At 41.4% G+C, this 17,358-nt stretch overlaps 1 protein-coding gene across 2 annotated transcripts in view; it reads left to right on the forward strand.

Annotated features, from left to right (window-relative positions):
- The window catches only part of LOC124386834 (cytoplasmic phosphatidylinositol transfer protein 1-like), a 60,771-nt gene that overhangs the window by 42,001 nt on the left and 1,412 nt on the right, over positions 1 to 17,358 (forward strand). The window contains exons 2-9 of one of the 2 annotated variants that reach the window (XM_046850827.1): positions 4,753 to 4,901; positions 7,669 to 7,757; positions 10,311 to 10,318; positions 12,704 to 12,775; positions 14,556 to 14,651; positions 15,426 to 15,581; positions 15,934 to 15,997; positions 16,675 to 16,814. In XM_046850827.1, the coding sequence (XP_046706783.1) occupies positions 4,753 to 4,901; positions 7,669 to 7,757; positions 10,311 to 10,318; positions 12,704 to 12,775; positions 14,556 to 14,651; positions 15,426 to 15,581; positions 15,934 to 15,997; positions 16,675 to 16,814 (774 nt within the window). The remainder of the gene's footprint in view (positions 1 to 4,752; positions 4,902 to 7,668; positions 7,758 to 10,310; positions 10,319 to 12,703; positions 12,776 to 14,555; positions 14,652 to 15,425; positions 15,582 to 15,933; positions 15,998 to 16,674; positions 16,815 to 17,358) is intronic. The other variant, XM_046850820.1, reaches the window with a different exon arrangement.

The following is a 17,358-nucleotide window of genomic DNA, read 5'->3' on the forward strand; positions in this document are numbered from 1 at the left end:
TAAGGTAGATTACGTAAATGGGAGAACAGCTGGCAACAACTGCAGCGCACTGAATGTTTTGTGTGTGTGTGTGTGTGTGTGTGTGTGTGTGTGTGTGTGTGTGCGCGCTTCAAAGGTCAGATCAGTAGATTTCTATAATATGTCCAGTGTCACAGCACATGTTTGTGGGTGGGATTTATTAGACAGCAAGTAAACATTTTGTCCTGAAAGTTGATGTGTTGGAAGCGTATTATGTCTTGACGACTGGGTCAGAGCGTCTCCAAAACTGCAGTGGTCAGTATCTATCAAAAGTGCTCCAAGGAAGGGACAGTGGTAAACTGGTGATTGAATTGAACTGAAGGCTGGTCTGTGTGGCCTGATTCAACAGACGAGCTCCTGTAGCTCAAATTGCTGAAGGTTAATGCTGGTAATGCTCGACGGGTCAGAACTGTTTTGGCAGGAAAAGGGGGACCAACATATTAGACAGGTGGCATAATGTTATGCCTGATCGGTGTGTGCGTGTGTGTGTGCGTGTGTGTGCGTGTGTGTGTGTGTGCGTGTGTGTGTGTGTGTGTGTGTGTGTGTGTGTGTGTGTGTGTGTGTGTGTGTATATATTTTTAGGGTTTCCATTTGTAGCAAAGGTGTCAATAATTCTGCCCCTGACAGCTCCGCACACACTCGACGAACTCATGATGAATGATCCAGTGGCTAATGCGACTGTATTATTTTTTTTTCTGCGAAGTGATGAAGCTTCCAAACCTTTTTGAATCAGCGAGTCCCTGCTGCACCTACAAAACGCTGCATACAGACGTGTAAAACTAAATATCTGTCTAGAGTCTTCACTTGCAGGCAGGCTATTTTTAGCTCTCGCTGTTCCACCCACCCACACGTCCACACTCGGAGCTGCAAAACATATCGATTCTCAGCCGTGATCACAGCATTGCGCTTTGCACTAACGATGTATGCAAACGAGAGCTCGGAACCACAAGTCGGTCTGAACGTTGTGATCGGGTTCCTGTACGTGTTTAGTGTAGGTGTTTTGATCAGACAAACAGGTTTTTTTTTCGGTTGTTGTTTGGTTCCTTCCTTGCAGGGCATTGGTGTTTGAATTGTTTATTTTGAGTTGCTCTGGTAAACAGAATGAGCCACATTCAGGCAGCTTGGTGACCCCCTTAATTTATCTTTGTGTCTCCGTTTTACGTCCTCTATCTCTATTTTGCCCGTACCCTTGATTTCTGACCATTTCACTCTCATAGTTTGCCTCTCATAGGAATCCAGTTTTAGAAATTTAGTGCAAAGTCTTTTTTTCCCCTCTTTTCCACACGCCACATCCTGTGGTCATGGGAGACCAGGGTAGAGCCGAAATCGGGATTGTGTGATGGTGCGACCCTTTGCTTCAGCTCCTGCTCCACTTTTCATCAACGTCACCCTAATTTCAGTGTCGTCCAAAAATACCAAGTTTCCCCAGAACTCCTACGACTGCAGGCGTCACGCCGGTGATGCCGGAATCAGGCCGGATGCAGAGGGACTCCGGGGATGTGGTCCAAGGGTGCAAAAAAACATCTCTTATGATATGGAATATGAAGCTTGCAGCATCGTGGCTGAATTGTGGTCCACAAATAGCGTGAAGTCAGCGAGAGTGTCATATCCTCGTCTCATCAGCATGAATCATGCTGCTCTCAAGCTTGTCACTGGGGCTCCGGAGCGCGGATGGATTTATGCACAATTTTATTTTCGGATGACATCTAGAGACAGGGTACTGTACGTCTAACGGATTGTGACAGTGACAACACCATCTGTATCAGACAGGGAGCAAGGGACAGCACCAGGTCCTGAAAACCATCTGCCATAATATATACGTACAGTCGTGCACTAGGATATAGAGATTAGGCTTCCAGAGCCCGTGATTAATCATGGCTAAGAATAAATAAATCCAAAATGAGTCACCAGCGAGAACTCCGCAGCCGAACATAGATGCAGCGGTTGAGTTCGAATCGATTTGCATGAAATGCTGTGTACATTAATTCACTCCAATATGGAGATGCCAGAGGCTTTTATTTCTCTCATCGAATGAAAAGAAGGCATTCGATTATAAAGCCCATCATGTTTAATTTGCACGATATACATGCGTGTGTTGACATGAATCTTGTGCGTTCGTGCTGTATACAGTGGTATTAAGAGGGCCTGGAATTTAGCTTTGGGGTTATGTATCTATTAAAAGTGGTCCAAGGAAGGAATACTGGATGTTAGACACATGGCGCTTCTTCACCTTCCGCTTGAGCATGTCCTACAGGTGCTCAATAGGTTTCAGGTCTGGAGACATGGAGACTAACCTTCAACAAGGCAGTTGTGATCTTGGCGGTGTGACCCTTGCGAGGTCTGTTCTGAGTGGAACACATCTTGGAAAACCTCTGTGTAACCCTGGCCACTGTACTGTAACTTAGTTTCAGGGTGTTACTGATCTTCTTACAGCCTCAGCCATCTTTGTGTAGAGCAACAATTCTAACAAATCAGTTCTTTAACATGAGGTGCTGAACATACTTTAACATGATGAATAGGACATGAAGCTTTGCATGGTTACACAACATACAGCTGTTATCACTTGGGGGTGTACTCACTTTTGTTGGCAGTTATTTAGACAATATAATGGCTGTATGTTGAGTTGTTTTCAGAGGAGAGTAAATCTGTACTGCTATACAAGCTGCACATTGACTATGCTAAAATGTTTCATTTCTATAGTATCGTCCCTTGAAGTTATACTAAAACGGTTGCTGAAATGTGGAGGGGTGTACTCACTTTTGTGAGATACTGTGAGCAACAGCAAAACTGGAAAGTTTATTGATTTCCTCCAGCCTCAGGATTTCATGGTTATAACTCCATCATGAGTGAAATGCTGGAGCTACAGAAATCCTTGCTGAAATGATGAGCTCAGTGTGAATGTCTTTTCCAAACCAATACCATCATTATCTCCATTTTATTTTTTTAATTTGAATCTCCTGCAGGCTGATGCTGATTTTAATCATTCATCCTCTCAATTCTCTGCTGTACTCACTTTTTGCTCTCTCTCTCTCTCTCTCTCTCTCTCTCTCACTCCTCTTTTGCTGAGTACACAAAGCGAAAGTAGGTAATAAATTATTTACGGGCTCTCAAGCCACTGGCTCGTGAGCCCGGTTTCTATTTTTAGAAGCATCTGGCCGCCTCCTGGGACTTCAACAAGCACCGTGAGCGATCATGGCGCAACAGATTTAGTAATGGACACTGGCGGATCTGCTACGCTCTATATGCGTTTCACTCATATTCTTATAGGTGAATAAATTAGACATCCTGATGAGTGAAGATGCTCTCGCTTTTTTTTTTATTAGTTAGCTAATTAGCTTGCCTAAAGGTGTCTTGTCGTTAATGTTGTTGCATCACAGCATGCACTTACACACATCTTTTAGACACAGTTACAGCTGCAAAACCATCTTCCAAATGAGGCTTCAAGAGTTGATTCATGAATAGATGAAGCACTACAGCTGACTAGAAGCTGAACTGCAAATCATTCGCTGATTTGTATTATTTCTGTACTGATGCAGATTATACCCTCATGGGGGTTGTTTTGGGACAGAGGTCCTGGAACTTTAAGCAGAAATGACATTGAGCATACTGTCTGCTTACACACAACCATGAAAGCAAAAAGATCAGCTCTGATATAACAGGGTTGGGAGGAAAACTAGCAGCACACGTTTCATATAACTTTGGCCACCAATTTTGGTCGAAAATCTTTTCTGACATGCAGAAATGTATATGTAACTGGTTAGTCATTAGAGGTGATAGTATCTTCTGAATAATTTCCCAGATCCTGCTGCTGAAAAACATCCTATTAGCCAGGTGATGAGTGGTGCCTGGTTTTCTCCAGACATGACGATTGCCATTCAGGCCAACCTGTGTTTCTCATATTCTGAAAGACTTTCAGGTGCCCCTTTGCTTCCATCTGGTCATGCTATCATACAGACCTGTTGGTGGAGTTCTGCAGAGATGGTTGTTCTTCTGGAAGGTTCTCCTCTCTCCACAGAGAAATGCTGGAGTTCTTTCAGAGTCACCATCGGGTTTTTGGTCACCTCCCTGACTAAGGCCTCTCTCCCGATCGCTCAGTTTGGTCGGGCGGCTCCACTCTAGAAAGAGTGTCTCGGAGGTCTACAGTCAATTCCTTGGACTGTTAACTGTAGGACCTCATATAGACAGGTGTGTGTCTTTCCAAATCATCCCTCATCAACTGAATTTACCACAGGAGGACTCTAATCAAGTTGTAGAAGCATCTCAAGGATGATCAGTGGAAACAGGATACACCAGAGCTCCATTCAGTGTCATGGCAAAGGATGTGAATACTATATGTGATCTTCATTTTTTTTTTTTTTTTTATTGTAAAGATTTCTTCTTTTACATTGTGATGATGGGGTATTGTTTTTAGAATCTTGAGGAAAATAAATTGAATAAGTGAAGCGCTGTGAATACTCTCTCTCTCTCTCTCTCTCTCTCTCTCGCTCTCTTTCTGTGACAGTAATATTAATCCCCCACTACTTTTTCAAGCATCCACCTGATCAGGTTAAGGCAGATATCAGAGCTCTGTAAATCTGCTAAGATCAGGAGAGAAGATGCAGAGTTCAGCTGGTTTTGTTAAGTTTATGTATTTACATCAGAATCTCAGTAGCTTATAGTAACGTTTAGGAAAGAGTAACATCACCTCCTAGATGCATAACATTAATATGAGTGTGTGTGTGTGTGTTTTTTTAGTACAGGATCGGGCAGCTGTATATGATCAGTAAACACAGCCACGAGCAGAGTGAGCGAGGAGAAGGAGTGGAGGTGGTGCAGAACGAGCCCTTCGAAGACCCGACACACGGCCACGGGCAGTTCACAGAGAAACGAGTCTACCTCAACAGGTGAGCGGTCAGCGACTCGCAGGTTCACACGCCGGTCCTGTTAGGACTGTTAACACAGCTCAACATTTTCAACCTAAATATGGTGATGGTCAGGAGTCCGTGTCCTTTCAGCTTTAGAGACTAGTTTCCCTTCTCATACGCATTTCAGCTCCAGCAGCTGAGTGGCTCAGATAAACATGGTTTTCATGAGGACAGAAAGGTAAAGTATCGCATACAAAGGGTTAAGGAAAGTGCCTTGAGGGAGGGAAAAACCTTAGCAGAGATTTAATAAAAAATTAGAAGCCAAGGTGCATACGAGGGGGAAATAAACTAGCGACAATTTAAGAATACATGTTCAAAATGACTAAGCTGGACTTATGAAGGTTGATGGAACAGCCGTGTCAGCACAGTGGTCACATTGTGCTTACACACCAGTTTCTAGAGTTGGCTGCCCTTTTAATGGAACGGTGGATAGTATGAGAAAAGAGAGAGAGAGAGAGAGAGAGAGAGAGAGAGAGAGAGAGATGCGCTGATGCATCTGCCAAACTCAATTTTTGGATCAAAGCCGGTGCACTATGGTAATCTTAATACCTAATTAAAAAAAACCCAAAAAAAATTTTCTACAGTTTTGCTCAGAAAAATTAAACAATGTGACCAATCGATTTGTAATAGGCTCCTGATTATGAAAGGCATTTTTTTTCCCTGCCGATATTTCTTTTTTAAGTAATTTCTTCCCTGCACGGAGCAGTCGTGTGTTTACATGAACATGCTAATCAATCAACGATGGCTAGCAGAGGAGCAGAAGAACAAAATCCAAATTGCATGAGTTTTGTGATCGGTTGCACCACTAACAGCTACTGTACCAAAACTACTGCAGACTTACAATACAAAATATGGTGTACACTTTGACTTATCTCATTAATCCTTTGTTTTACTTTCTCTGTAATCCTGTCCTCCGTCCTGTCTGCTCGGATCGGTTGGAACGTGGCGCGTAAATCATTTGGGGAATTTTGCGGTGCCTTTTGGTGCTTTGGCGTGGAAAGCAAAGCGAGGCGATCGACACCGAGCGCCGCAGATGCTTCTAGATCCTCATTAGCGGCGATGCTTAGAAAAGGCACTTTTCCAGTCGATTCCCCAGCGTTTCTCACCACCAACTGGACACCAATCTGATCAGCTCGTCTGTCGGCGTTAGCGTTAACGTTATAGCCGGCGAGTTAGGGCTGGATGATTAATAAAGTTTAATGAAGTTGTGATTACGGGGGAGTTCTGCCCTCCTCCCGCGAGCATGTGAGAAAGCTCGGGCGGCGCCAATAAAAGCGCTCTGGTGTGAAAAAACGTGGGTTTCAGAACCGCGCCGTTGCCCTCAGAAACTGTCGCAGTGTGCACTGCCAATTAAACAGGGTTTTTTGGTGGTGTGTGGGGCTCGGTTTCTCCGCGTGAGGCGCAGTCGCCTTCAAAGGGTGTTGCGTTTAATTGCTTCTGATGTTGCCAGTTTTTTTGGGGGGGGTGAATTCAGCCTCGGCCCACGCACACACTCCAAAGACGCATGCACTGTTCCTGGCAGGCTTTAATAGTCATGCATCTGTTAAAGCAGGCAGGATCGACTGGACCCACAGGAGCATGAAGATGTGGTGTGTCGTGACTCTATATGTCACGGACACGCTTCGGGCTAGAAAGGCGCTCGGCAGACTGGTTTCCTTTTCGCTCGGGTTTTTTTTTTTCCTCTCTTCTTTTGAACTTTATAGCTCGGGTTTAGCAAATTAGCCATGATAAGATAAGAATGGAGTGGGGGGTTGTATGAGAAAAACGAGATCGTGTGTAGGTGTGTTTAAGAGACTACGCAGAAGAAAGAAGGGTCTGTAAGAGGAGATTGGGTGTGTATGTGCAGGGGAGAGAAATGCTATTGCACCCCAGGCCCTGAATCCCATTTGTAAGAGAGATACAGCTCCTTTTTTTTATTTTTTATTTTGCATTACGCAGATAAAACCCATTACGGAAATAGGGCCAACGTTTCTGCCTCGCGGTCTCTTAGATTGTCATGAAAGACTCCATTATGTCCGGTGGAACCTTATGCCTGTGCTTTAAAAAAATACAAATAATTATTACAAGAAAAAAGTAGTAAAGGCTTTAGTATGCAACAGATATTCAACTAGAATAACAGTGGTATCGTTGTCTTTTATTGCTGTTTTGAGGCACATGGTAGCCGAGTTACACTCTAAGACAGCTATAGTTTTTACAGACCACCGAAAATTATCCTTTGTAATGAATAAGTCTCGACGTTTTGTACACGTTCTCTATTCCCAAATTTATTGCCGTTCGATAAGCGTCCATTAAAATCGTCCAGGTCTGCGTTGTTTGTTTTGAAACCCGTTCGATATTGATCAAAACATGATCCTGCCAGACGGTACGTTTCCCTTGGGAATAAGCTGCATTAAGGACGAAAATGCATTTTAATTAACCGCCTTCAGATTGTCCTTTAGAAACGCTATAGGCTACAGAGAAAACTAGCAAACAGGGTCAGTTCGACGTCTCAACCGATAAAGCCTGCCGCTTTTTTCTGCCATTTTCACACCCATTTGTTCACCTACCCATTCCCATCCATAGCATTACAGTGCTTAGCAGCCGGGAAAGGTGATAGCTAACACGTGCTTCCTCCATCATTTCGAGCATGCTGCTCACGCTGCACCAGAACTTGGGCTGGTATTTTATCCAACACCTAAACAGTATATGTTCTTTAGTGTTGTCTTTTTATGGATCTGTAATAAAGCCGTCCTCTTTCTGTTCACAGCAAACTGCCCAGTTGGGCGAGAGCGGTGGTGCCCAGAATCTTCTATGTGACTGAGAAGGCATGGAATTATTATCCGTACACCATCACAGGTAAAGTCAAACGAGCACAAATCTCCTCTTCAAAATCTACTGCAACATCTGATGATGGATAACAACATTGACATTTGTGGTTGAGAGTCTGAAAGAGCACAATTAGCCCCCGTCTCTGACCAGGATAACGGCTTTATTTCTTCCTCATTGCTGGTTATTCAAGTACAATCATCTGTCAAAGATAATCAGGACACTTCACACATCTCCAAGGAAGCACATGTTCTCCTTCACCACCACCTTCCTGGACTTATCGCTGAGAACCTAAATGAAAACCCAGATAATTGAAAAACGGTTAGGAAGTGGTCTTCTCCCCATTTTCAGCAACACTACATCATGTTCCCCCACTTACTTGCCTTAAACACACCAGTTATGATCCCACGTCTCTTAGCACTTAGAAGGAAGGAAATGTTTTACAGAAGGATTCTTCGAATAAAGCGATACCACCTTTTAAGTGAGAATGAATCACCTCAATCGCCTTAAGGAAAACAGGTTATGGATATGAAGACGTTCTAAAAGCATGTTAATAGCCCCAGTTAACAATCTGGAAATACTTTTCTCATAAAAGAGCACAGTGAGATGAAGAGAAAACATGAGCGAGTGCAGCACTGTGGATAGATATGATCTGGCACATCTATTATTTTTACTGTATATTGTTACATTTCCGAGGGTATAATTACATTGCGATGTAATTCAGCTGTTCTGCTTTAATTGTGCATTCCATGTGTGAACACCTTGTGCAGTTAACGTGTCCATCTCTTTTGATTATTATCCGTATTAGCATTTTGCACTGAGGCACAGCTAAAAGCACAGGTGTTTTATACACTTCTGAGAGTCCCAGCTTTCTTAAGATTTGTCTTAAATAAATAAACCTTTTTTTTTCTCAGGTTAATTGGAATCACACAAGGCAGAGCTGCTGCATGTATATAAGATGAAATAATAATCTCAACTGTCCTATAGATAGGGTTGCATAATTCTGGGAATTTTCAAGACTGAAAGCTTTCCATGGGAGTTAACGGGAATTGATGGAAAAAACTGGGAATTTACAAAATTGCAGGTGAGCCTATAACAGAGAACTGAAATGTAGTTGAAAAGATCCAACCAGATCAAATGAAATTTAATTTGAATTTCTACGTTAAACATCAATCACGTGCACACTGCACACTTAGTCCAGGACTGTTGAGGCCACGCCCCCTAGATGCACTGTGCATTCCTCCATAAAACATTATTTCTTAATAACCTACTTGTTTATTGTGTATTGATGTAGATTCCATAAGTATTACATAAAATTATCTTTAAAACTTTCTTGTGCTGTTTGTAAGCTATTGTGCAACAACATATACTAAATTGAAGAAACCGAATTTCTAATCAATTCTCAATTCTAAGAAATTCCTGGTAAGTTTTTCAAACTTGAAATATTTCAAAATTCCCCAGATGAAGTTCCCATAGAAAGTTTCCATATATTTTTCCGCCGCTTTGCAACCTTACATATAGATATAGTGAAATCCGTTTCAAAAACGATGCACGAGTCCAAACAGCTGAAAGAAAACTGCTGATTTATTGGTGATTGTTTTTAAGCCCGGTGCACCGGGTTCCTCACCACCTTATAGTATGGTATGGCAGAAAGATCTCCGTATCATTGAAATACCTACCTTACAAAACACTACCTAACGGTTTTCCACCGGTTGCCTTGAAAACATGTTGCTACACTTCATTCCACAAAGCGAGGTAATGGGTCTGTTGGCTCCGATTAGAATCCTTCTGAAAGTTCAATAGGGTGAAAATCTCATGTGATGATATGCCTGTTTATGCTAACACGATGGTTCCTGTGAATATTTGTGTATCGTACATTTACTGAATCGGTGCAGATACAGTAGCTCAGAAATTTTTTTTCCACTCAGTACATACTTTGGCGCGTTTTAGCCGCACCTGGCGTCTAAAAAGGGTCCTCCAGTAATTGCAGCTTTTCGCACATGGTGTCGATTCTGTAGTTTGTGCTGCACGGTTAGATCCCTCATCCACTCCCTTCTCATCTCCCACTCTAAATGACCCCGAGCTTTATTCATGTCACTGCGAAAATTAAAAACGAGCCATGTTTTTTTACTTCCTCAGCACGGGTTAATCAGTAAAATGCCATTTTTATTAGGACATAATATACTTGGGCGGTTGTCAGTTTATTTAGGAGGGATGCCCAAGTATCATCGTGTGTGGGAAACACTGCTGTTATTTTCAGTTGGTTATATAAAGTCCACAGGAACTTTTTCAGGAACAGCTTCAGGTTTGTTTGCTTTTTCGCCAGAAACTTTTCTTATGAAACTTTTTTTCTTTTTTCTGCTAAATGAACAGTCTTGTCATCTGATGATATTTAATAATCACGAGCCAGGTTGCATTAAAAGACTGAGGGTGCTGGGAACAGAAAACAGAAACCGGTCTAGAAAATGTACACTTACTGTTTAGAGAAGTTTGTTAATGTTGATGTTTTAATCTTGTCCTCTCCTTTCTCTGTTGCTCTTTTCTGCACCTGGGCCTGATTGCTTGACCTCCCCCTGGCTGCAGAATACACAGTAAGTCTCTTCAGTCTCTTCTAAACACATTACAGTGATGTAAAAGCTATGTGGTAGCTGAGTGGTTAAGGCATTGGACTTTAGCTGGAAATCCCAGCCACACCAATCTGCCACTCTTGGGCCCCTAAGCAAGGCCCTTAACCCCATTGCTGCTCATTTGTATAAATGAGATAAATAAAGTCGCTCTGGATAAGAGCATCTGCCAAATGCAGTGAATGTAAAAGACCTGGTGTTAAATTCTGATCATATTCTGATCATATTTACCAGATGATACATCAGTGTGAAAAATAATAAATAAAGATGCCATGCCTTATTTTAGACGAATATTTTTTCATCTATATATCATTTCATCACGACTAGCTATAATTCTGTTTATCAGTCTAGCCTTGTGATCCACTTCCTGCAACATGGACAAGTATTAGGACACCTGATTTTTCCAGTCGTATGTGGTTCTTCTCGAGACAGTTATCCCAAAGTTAGAGGGTGTCTTTGAATGCGGTTGAATGAAATTCTCCCTTCACTTGAATTGGGAGATCCAAACCTGTTCCAGAATGACAATACCCCTGTGCTCCATAAACATCTGTTTTATATGGGATGGAGTGGAAGATCTTGAGTGGCCTGATATAGAGGGGTTTTTTTTGTTTGTTTGTTTTTTTAAGTCAACCCTATTAAACATCTTTGGAAAGAATTGGAACACTAATTGCACCCCAGGCCTCCTCACTTTACGAACACCCTTGTGGCTGAATGAGTACAAACTCTGGTGGAACATCTTCCCAGGAGAATTGAGGTTAATGTGGAATGGGAAGTCAGCTAGTCAGCAGATATTGTGTGACGTGTTGATGATAGCAGTCAAAGAGGAAAGGGTAAGGGGGGGTGACACGAAGTCTACATTAAAATGAAATAACCACTCTTTACAACTGTGATGAGCAGAAAAGCATGTTCATGCGCTACAATTGCAGAAAGTCCACACACTGTAAAAATCACAGATCAGCAATTTTTAAAATGCTTAAGTCAAGCTGTTAGGCACCAACAGCTAAATTCAGTGAGATGATTTTCATTCTGATCTTGATTTGTATAAACTTAGACATGATCGGCAGGTAAGTGTGTGTGCATGTATTATCCAGCTATCATGGCGATATTTAAAGGCCTGATTCATGTTACTAACGTGTTCCTATGGCGTTTCGAAAGCGGTTTCACCCGCTGACAGTGATTCTGGTAAACGGGCAGTAAATGTCTTCCGTTCGTCTCTTAAAGTTGGAGACAAACTCTTCAAAGTGAGTCACTGCTATTTCTGTTAAATGCAGTGGGGGTGGCTGGGGTGGAGCTTGGGGGGCTGAACAGGAAACACAGTGACTCAGCGGAGAGAAGAGACGGTCCTAACATTCAACTCTCTTCTTTACCGCTATCTATCATTTCTTCTCCTCTCTCTCCCTCTCTCTCTCTCTCTCTCTCTCTCTCTCTCTCTCTCTCTTTTTTCACCCCCCCTTACCCCTCCATCTCTCTTTTTCGCCCACGCTTCCTAAGGTGTCATTTGCAGCAACTTTCTTTGCCATAAACGGGGTTACCATGGAAATCTGTCTTCTTGTGTTTCTATGTTGTTAATAATAGCTTCAATGGTCTTGTAGAGGAGATCTCACAAATCACATGCACTGATCAATGCAGTTTAAAACACATGCGTTTCCTGTTCGCTTTCGAACTGTAATTTTCAGCAGCACGTTCTCCGAAAGTTCATCTGCAGGTCCTGACTGTAGCCCGGTATACCGCAGCAGGCGGCCGTTCGTTTCCTACAGCGGGGTGCAATGCGATTCTGGCAGCAGTGACGAGAGGAATTCACACTGACGTTTTCTCAACTCTGATCGTTTGATAAAATGCAATCGTGACTTTATAGATACAGTGTGCACACTGCAAAAAAATAACCGTCTGTTATCCCGTCTGCCAAATGTAAGAAATAAATGCATGATTTGAAACTAGAAAAAAAAATAGAAATATATAAGATAATTACACTTAGTCAGATTTCTGGAAATTGAAAACTAGAATTTTTTTTTTTTTAATTAAACAGTTAGTTTTTTTTTTATTTATTTCTCAAAACCAAAGCTACTAAACAAGAGAATTTCTCCTAATTAAAAAATTGTCATTATTAAATAGTTTTAAAATGAGAAGTATTTAAACTAAAAACTAGGTTACTATTAAATTATTTAATTCAATTCAATTATTTATTCAAATGAAGACTGTCTTGTACCACACAGTAGTTACGATGCAAAAACAAAGCAAAATGCCTCAACTAACTGAAATCGTAAGTCTTGATTAATTGTTGAGGTTTTTGCCGCGTACGTGTTGAGCAGCTAAGATCCGCATAACTCCTTCTCTTCTTTCTTTTTTTTTCAGTGTTCGTTTTTGCCAAAGTTCTCCATCCACATAGAAACCAAGTACGAAGACAACAAAGGATCCAATGACAACGTGAGTACACAAACACCGAGTTTTCTGTCTGGGAGTCTTTTCCCTTTCTCCATGACATTGTTACACTTTGTCCTCTACTGCAACCTGATCACTGCAATCTCCACCCTGCTTTCTCTCACTCTCACTCTCACTTACACACACACTCACATAATCTCTCTCAATCTCAATCTAGCTCTTTATTCCTCTTTCTCTCTCTCTCTCTCTCTCTCTTTCTTTATTTCTTTCTCTGGTGTGGTGAGGTTAGGTTCTAATAGCTCAGGTATTGATCAGGGCAGACTGTACCGGACTCGAGGGCGGTCAGGGCATCTGCAGAGAGATTCAGAACGAACACACACACACACACACACACACACACACACAGATCTGGGATTGCCTAGCTTGCAGTATCTCCATTTCACCCAGACCCTTTACTGTGTCACGTTTTGTTTTTTGTTTTTAAGGGTTTAATGCATTTCGGTTGAGGCAGTAAACCTCAGAATCCAGGGCAGCATCTCAGCTGAGTGATATATGCAAGGCAGAAATACCCTCAATTATCATAGTCATATTATATAAACCATAAAATGGTTTTGGTGCAGAGGAAGGAACCTTACATTCTCGAGAGCATGCAAAACTCCACACAGAAGGTAATCAGAGCTTATTGTAAAACGAATAATATATGCTGTATAATATTTATATTTACAGTGGTCAGTAGGGTGCAGTTTAGCCATGGTGTATGATTTAAAACAGGCTTATTCCCAGTATTACAGTCTAGCTTTGCATCGTTGCAGTTTCTGGGATTATGAGACTTCTAGCTGTTTAGCTCAGTGGGTGTGAATGTCACATGTGCGGAGGACTTTTCTTATACCCTGTGATTTTCTCCCATTGAAAGAGTACAGAAGATTAAGGGAGCTATTGTGAGCGTTATAGGCAGAGCAAACCTGCTCGAGCTTTTCTCACAATCCTCCCTCTCTCTCTCTATCTGTCTCTATCTCTGTTTTTCTCTCTATCTTTCACTGTGTTTTCGTGCCTGTAGCTGTGTGTTGCTTGTCCTCCCCCAGAGCACATTGAGACTACTTAGTGAGTGAGCACACAAGCAGCACTGACAATCTTTCAGCCTCTATGAACACGTCTGGAGTCCTTATTTTGTTACACTGGATGGTAGTTATGCATGAACTCATACTAAAAGACATATTTTATTTTTCAATGCCTTGTGTAATATCAGTCAACTTTAAAGCCACATCTCCCTCTAGTGGAAATATTATGAAATGAAAAGTATGGCACAAATGTGAAAGCAGTGCAACACTGTAGGACTTTGGTGTCATTTTAATCACAAATTGAAATCTGGAGCCCAGATGAAGACCGTCTGAAACATGCTGTTCCTTTGGAACGTTGTGTACTACCTGTAGTTTTTGACTGAATTCACTACTACTAAAGACAATTCAAGTGTGCAATTGTTGCTTCTTGGATTCTTCTTTAGACTTACAGCGATCAGGCATAACATTATGATATTCTAACATTATGACCAGTGAAGTGAATAACACTGATTATCTCCTTATCATGGCACCTGTTAGTGAGTGGGATTTATTAGGCAGCAAGTAAACATTTTGTCCTAAAAGTTGATGTGTTAGAAGCAGAAAAAATGGGCAAGCCTAAGGATATGAGCGAGTTTTCTCCAAAACTCTATCATAGCTATCAAAAGTGCTCCAAGTAAGGAACAGTGGTGAACTAAATGTGTGTGTGTGTGTGTGTGTGTGTGTGTGTGTGTGTGTGTGTGTGTGTGTGTGTGTGTGTGTGTGAGCAGATTTTTGAAAGTGAGCTGAAGGACCAGGAGCGAGAAGTGTGTTTCGTTGACATTGCTTACGATGAGATTCCAGAGCGCTACTACAAGGAGTCAGAGGTGAGCAAACACAACCCATCTGAGGAGCAAACATATCACAATGCGGTTTTCTTTTTTAAGAGCCTTTATTTGTCACATGTACATTACAGCATTGTGAAATCTTATCGAAGCTTGTTAGGAAGCTGGGGTCAGAGTGCAGGGTCGGCCATTGTACAGCATCCCTGGAGAGAGGGTTATTAAGGGTCTTGCTCAAGGGTCAGTGGCAGCTTCTCTGTCCTGGGGATTAAACCCCCAAAATCCTGATCAGGAAGCCAGAGCTGGGCCTTTTCAATATGTTTTTAGGTTATCTTATTTTTTTATTTTTTTTTTTTTTCTTGGGGGTAATTCTGATTCAAATGATGTCATTGTTGTTTCTGGTAATTTCTTCTTCAATGAAAGTTAATGATAATTTGGTGACAAAATAATTTTTTACTGTATTTGTGTATGTATACGATTTGCCCGTTTTACCATTAGCAGCTCTGGTAAAGCAACTGAACGAATTGACATTTTCCGGTTGTCGTCGGCATTGTGTTTTGAATCCAATGGGCCATTTCGATCGTAATTGTGCTTTCTTTACTTTAGTTTTACAGTTCAAATAAATGTCACATTTACTACAAATATAAAAATGGTCAAACTGCTATACACTTCCTATACAAAGCCAGTAACCTGGAATATTATTAAACTTCAGATTGTAGCTTGTTGTTCAATTATACTGATTAATCAAACAAACCCTGAAGAACCAGCAGTAGAGCTGATCATCTGTAAAAAAATATTTAAATAATTCTTCATGTGCAGGATCTGCGCTATTTCAAATCGGAGAAGACATCTCGCGGCATGCTGCAGGAAGGCTGGCGGGACACGGAGACTCCCATCATGTGCTCCTACAAGCTGGTCACCGTAAAGTTCGAGGTGTGGGGCCTCCAGACACGCGTGGAGCAGTTCGTGCACAAGGTACAACACCCCCTTTGGCTAGGTTTAGGGAGCATGCATGAATTTATGAAGCAGAAATGCATAATGCTTTATTTAATAGATACAGTTGCTCAGAGTTAAATAAAAGTAAAAATTAAAGTTAAAGAAAATGTAAATAATCTGATGCAGATGTATTGAATGATAAATAATACCATGCAATGTCTATGTACCTTTTGTATTCTTTTTTTTAGTATAAGATTGGTTTCAGTGCATGTTTAATATTGTATAAAAAGGTTTGTCATTCTGTGCATATAATTTTCAAATCTATTTCAATCATAATATTTGAATTGGACATAAGACCTTCAACCTTTTTTTTCCCTTCTATTTTCCTTAGGTGGTGCGGGACGTGTTGTTACTGGGCCACAGACAGGCCTTTGCCTGGGTGGATGAGTGGATCGGTATGTTTCAGGCAGGGCTGCATTACACTAATTATGCGCTATAGCCTTAAAGATATATCACAGTGTAAATAGCAACTTGTTTCAGTGTTTGGTCAGGTGACAAGCAGGTAAGTGCAATGAAATAAAATAAAAAAAAGTAAAAAAAAACTGATGCTGAAATCAAATTGTCACTCTCACCATATTCTAACATGAAGTCGCCTGTAATGTTTCTCTTTTCTTTCTTTGCTTTGGGATGAAAGTTGAATTTCGCATGATGCAAGATCCTCAATTTTGTTTTTTAAGATATGTTTCACTTTTTTTGCTTTGGAATGTTGCCCTTTATTTCCCCACTTTAAACTTCCCAATTTTATATTGTGGTAAATTTGCATCACGTCAAGCTTGCCATCTCTCTGCCATCCACTTCTCCTTTGCCTCTTCCTCTGTTTTTTTTCCTTTTTTTAAATCGTTGCTCAAATAGCTTCCCAACGGCCGAAAAAAGCTAGATCTAACATCCTCTCACCTCGATCGCTGACTAACCCCTACAGAAAAATCCTCCTCGCTCTTCTTCTGGTTCCTAACCCTGAAACCTAACCCTCTGACACCACCATGCCCTTCCCCCGCCCCACCAGCACCGATCAGTGTTCCTAACTGAAGATGTCGATGATTTTTGCCCCACACTCTCCCCCCTGCCTTTGCAGATATGGATTTGGAAGATGTCCGGGAGTACGAGAACCAAATGCATGAGAAAACCAACATTAAAGTTTGCCTTGAGCAGCAAGAGCATTCCACCAATTCATCTCCATCTCTGGATGGCTTAAAGATCCTTGACAAAGTCAGCGTATGTGTGGATTTATTTTCAAATATCTTTTTTTTACTTGTTTTTTTTTTCTTTATTTTTATTTTATTTTTTGCAAGATCCACCCTTCAGTCCTTATTCAATTTAAATATGGAAACAAGGTCACTGTTTCCCCTGAAATAGAATCCCAGACTCTCCAACTTTCTTAACCATGCAACTCCATAATCCAACATCCAGCATCCTGTATGCATTCTGACATCACTTCCTTTGTTTAATGTAACAAGTGTGATGTACTGGAGGTGGTATCAAAAAGTTCCGAGACACTTTCGGTCTCTTTTTAGAGTTTCCTCCTTCAGACGCCTTAAGACCTGCTACGATTCATACGACTGATTACAGCATCGCCGTAAACTTGCCGAATCATGTCAAACGTCTCGGTGACAGATTTGCCCAGATTCACGCAGAATTTAACGTTTGCTCTTTGCTCCAACTTGCTGTCCATGATGAAATCGCAGATGCGGTAATGCAGAACAGCTCCGGTTGCACGGCTCCTGATTTACTCGAACAAAGTCTTTTGTCACATTGACTA

The sequence above is a fragment of the Silurus meridionalis genome, chromosome 1 (genome assembly GCF_014805685.1).
Source record: "Silurus meridionalis isolate SWU-2019-XX chromosome 1, ASM1480568v1, whole genome shotgun sequence".
Taxonomy (NCBI): Eukaryota; Metazoa; Chordata; class Actinopteri; order Siluriformes; family Siluridae; genus Silurus; species Silurus meridionalis.